Below are 4,224 nucleotides of genomic sequence, written 5' to 3'. Positions count from 1 at the left end.
TAATTCAGTACGCGTCCTGTCTAGTGCTGCCCATCTCTCTTCGCGTCTGACCACTGACTGCTCGAGGAATATCAACGACTGCAGTTGTGGATTTGCCGGGGAATTCTGTATGCATACAAATCGGTTCGATTGGACCAACGTTAGGATGGCAGTCAAGGACGGCTCATAATCATTGAATTGAGCGTTTTGCAGTCCGTAATTACGATTGCTAATGCCTTATGGCCGTGGACGAGTGGTCTTTTAGGACACGACAAGAAAATAGAACCTGGTGGTGCAGCTCGTTGCTTCAGCTTATTCAGTTTCTTAGATAAATAACGAAGTATTACTGGAATAACAAATGGAAAACTGCTAAACGTCCCCATTGTTTATGGCCTCGCTTGGTACTGAGGACATCATTGGCAGATTTGATGTTGATGGGCCAAAACCACATTGACAACGGCGTTTTCTACCACTGGCACGTAATCGTTGCCACGCCAGTAAGAGTCTCACTGGCGCGACAATGATACATCTCACGGAGACTATTCATAGAGTTTGGGATTCGGTGCGCTGGTAGCACAGACCTCACTTTTTCATTTCCTTCCCCATCAACACCAGCACAAGTTTCGCAACATCGAAGAATGCGACTAAGTTTCTTGTTTGTGGTTACAGCCATGCTAGCAAGCTGCGAGGCTGCATTGAGATCCTCGCTCTCTGGCGCCACTCTCAACGTGGACAAGTCCACCAACATTCAACCATTCGCGGCGGGTGCCAGGCGAGTTTTACGTAATTCCAACGCCCAGGCGTACAACGACGACGGAGAAGAAGAAAGAGGTGACAATGCCAAATTCCGACAGGGTCTGGAAAACTTGATGTCACATTTTAGTTCATGGAAAGATAAAGGCCCCACTGAAGTTGCTGCTTTGATCGAGAATCTCGCTCGTGCTGAGGGCAAAAGTGAGGTACACCTCCGGAAGTTGTACCAGTGGTTTAAAGACAATGGCGAAAATTTTCCAGCTTATATGGAGTCGCTTAAGCACCACAGCGAATCGGTTAAAAAGTCGAACTAAGAACTGAGACACGGTTTTCATGTTACTGAAAGTAATGCTGAAAATCCACGTAATTACTGGAGAAACGTTCAATGAAACGGTATCGCAAACATGGAATTCAAGTCCTAGCCAGCGTTCACTTAAACAATTAAATGCTCTTGGGTTGGAGTTGATTGTGCCTTTGTCTGTTTGGTGGTAGCGGTGGCCTTCTATTATTATTTGTTTTTTTTTTTCAGAGCAACGAAAAATAGATACTCCGTATACGAATAATTCAAGCATTCAATAGTGCAAACTAAGTACTAGTAGTAAAGTTTCTACACGATCATCGCGCGTCAGCTCTGGATTTTTGTCGTACAAGATACTCTACTTGTAAAATGAGCCGAACCGTGAAAAACGAAGGAAAAAAACGCGTGTTGCTTTGGATTTTGACTGTTTACCTCGTCTATTGCTATAATAAATCTTAGCGATTGTATCGCGCTGAAGTACCATAGTGATGCCCTTAACAAAGCTCAACTACCAGCTGATCACTATTGATACAATTTTATTATCGTGTTAGCAAACAACACTGAGCGGATAGTGGCTAGCATCGAAACTAGCATTCGCTTGTATAGCAGACAATAGTGTATAATAAATAATTCGACTGACGTTGCGGTACAAACTAATTAGGTAGTATCTCTAACCAATGTGTTCGATCTTGTGCGGCGACTCCTCAAGCACTCCTTGCGCCTGCTTTGTAGCTAACGAAGATCCTTTAGATCGCATACGGTACAATCACTACAGGTCATTCTTATGCTATTCTTTTTTTTCTTCTCCTTTATTATTTATTTTATTTATTATTGTTTTGCAATAGTTGGGTAGTTCCGCTGTAATACGAGCATGCTATTATTAATAATAGATGTCACTCAACGGAGCGTCACTTGCCCCACGAATGCCAGACACGGCGACTTAAACGGCAGTTGTAGTTGTCGTCCTTGCGGAGATGTAAGCCGACAGCACTTGTCTTCGTCCTTGTCGCCTTGATCTACGACATTCACACCATGCATTCCAGACTGGCATATCAAATTTGAAGAAGGAAAACATTGAATCATGGTAGTTCTATCGCGTGACGATAAAGCACCGCTTAGCTCCTCCAAACCCTCTGTAATACCATTGTCGTGCAACTATGGAGGTTTCCGGAAGGATGGATGTCATGGACTGCGAGCTTTTAAAACCGCCAAGAAAAAAGGCGCCGTTTCACCCTTTTGAAATAAAAAAAAACACCGCGCACCGCTCTAAGGGCCTGATCGGGGAACGATCGTCTCGGTTTCGATCGCCTTCGGCAGCCTAACCCTGAGCCGATCCGGTCGGTTGATTCGCCGATCGTCTTGGTTTTGAAAATGTTGTGTACACTTCACATTCGAGAACTCGATACTGAATGGCAAACCCAGACCACACGCATCGCTTTGGGTGAGGCTGCTGGCTGCAGCGACCAAGCTGCTGTTGATAACATTGTTTTCGTGAGGCTTGGGAAGAGTGCATGCAGCGGCGTCAGCACACGCGGCAACAGCTCCTGCCGTTGAAGTGACCGCTGCCACGACAGTAGCCGCACGCATTCGCCCCAGTCCATGTGAGTCACTGTTGCGATTCTGTGCCACTAAGACGATCGTCTCCAAAGTGAGACTGGTGATTTACTCGTCTCATTTTGGGCGGTTTGAAGAAGATTTGCTGAGACGATCGATGCCCCCACTGGCCAATCAAATTTAAGAGATTTTGTCGACACATCGTCGAAAGACGATCAAAAACCAAGACGATCGTTCCCCGACCAGGCCCTAAGGCAGACAAGGTCTCAAAAGTCATGAATCCAGTAATTAATCTTGATAAATGTATTATGCATACATGCCAAATTGAACGTGAGCTGCAGTCAATACCAGTCATAATACCTATGTGCCACCAATGGAGATTACGGGGTGACTAAATTTACGTAATCCTCCAAATAGATTTGTACGCACTGTATGTATCAAGACATCTACCTACTTCTCGCAAACATCGGATCAGAAAAAGTAGATACATATCAAATGGAGAATTCTCCGATCAAAATGAGAATAGCTAGAATCACAATAAGAAAATTTACTAACCCTTATTGGGTTATTATCCCATCACCTCCTGTAGATTTATATAATGTGTACAGAACCGTAAACTTGGTAACTCTATGGTACGTCAAATCTCACCCCCACAACGATCAGACACGGCATTTCACCTTTCTCTCGGACTGCATCAATGGTGATTACGCGGTGCTGCCAACCCACGTTCTCTAAAGGAGTTTTTTTTTTACAGCATGTACATTACTACATGTATATCTGCAAGCTGATAGGCCTTCTTTGCTCGGGAAAGTAAGGAGAGGGTGCATGCGCGACCAAATGCTTGTATCTGGTACAAAAATAATAACGACCAACTGTCCACAAATCCACATCCTTTGGTAGATTCGGTCAACCATACCAACAGGTCCAGCAAGTCGGGTACTCGTAGCCGTCCGATTTGCTCAAATTATAATAGATTGTATTAATCGGCAACATTAAAACCCCAAAATGGATTTCACAGTAGGGGTACTTGCGATCGGTTAACCTAAAAAATATATGTTTAGAATGAAATGGTGTTTTTTTTTCAATATTTATGCAATAAAAAAGATGCCCCAAAAACAATTTCTCATCTGAGTGGGGGACTGCGTTAGTGCCCCACTCTTCAATAGTACCCCACTACTTAGATCGAGGAGCGACGCACTAATACCCCACCTCACTATCGTACTTCGTTCACATTTGATTATCAGTTGGTTCTACTTTCGCAAGCCAACAAATCTAATAGCGTCTACATTTCCCCGACGACGTCTTTGTGCTGAGCTCCCATTGTCAATTTGGAGTCCCAATGAAGAAGCGCAAGTTCACCGTCGAAGAAAAGCTGTCGGTCATCAAGGAGCGCGCAGTCATATATCTAAGCAGTCGAAGGCCACTTTCGTGCTCGAGGAATATTGTTTTGCACTATTCCAGGAAGTATGACAGTCCATTTGCAACCTGCTGACTACGCGTGGTTGGAGCCCCAGAAGGACAACCTCATGGATAGCATCGATGAATGGAAGCTGACCGGAAACTTTGATTACACCCGTGGTGGAAACGTCAAGGCTTCTCGCAACAGGGTGGTGCACAGCTGGTTGACTCGCGCTTAGAAG

The 4,224-nt window shown here is 44.6% G+C and overlaps 1 protein-coding gene across 1 annotated transcript; it reads left to right on the top strand.

The window, feature by feature from the left end:
* Positions 1–650: 650 nt before the first annotated feature.
* On the top strand, positions 651–1,046 carry PPTG_09775 (hypothetical protein; the record flags this gene model as incomplete). The annotated part of the gene is made up of 1 exon (XM_008905562.1): positions 651–1,046. The coding sequence occupies one exon, from the start codon at positions 651–653 to the stop codon at positions 1,044–1,046; it is 396 nt and encodes a 131-aa protein (XP_008903810.1).
* Between the last annotated feature and the right edge of the window lie 3,178 nt (positions 1,047–4,224).

The sequence above is a fragment of the Phytophthora parasitica genome (assembly GCF_000247585.1).
Source record: "Phytophthora parasitica INRA-310 unplaced genomic scaffold supercont2.21, whole genome shotgun sequence".
Classification (NCBI taxonomy): domain Eukaryota; phylum Oomycota; class Peronosporomycetes; order Peronosporales; family Peronosporaceae; genus Phytophthora; species Phytophthora nicotianae.
Note: the sequence above shows the minus strand (reverse complement) of the source record. Positions and strands in the feature narration are given on the sequence as shown.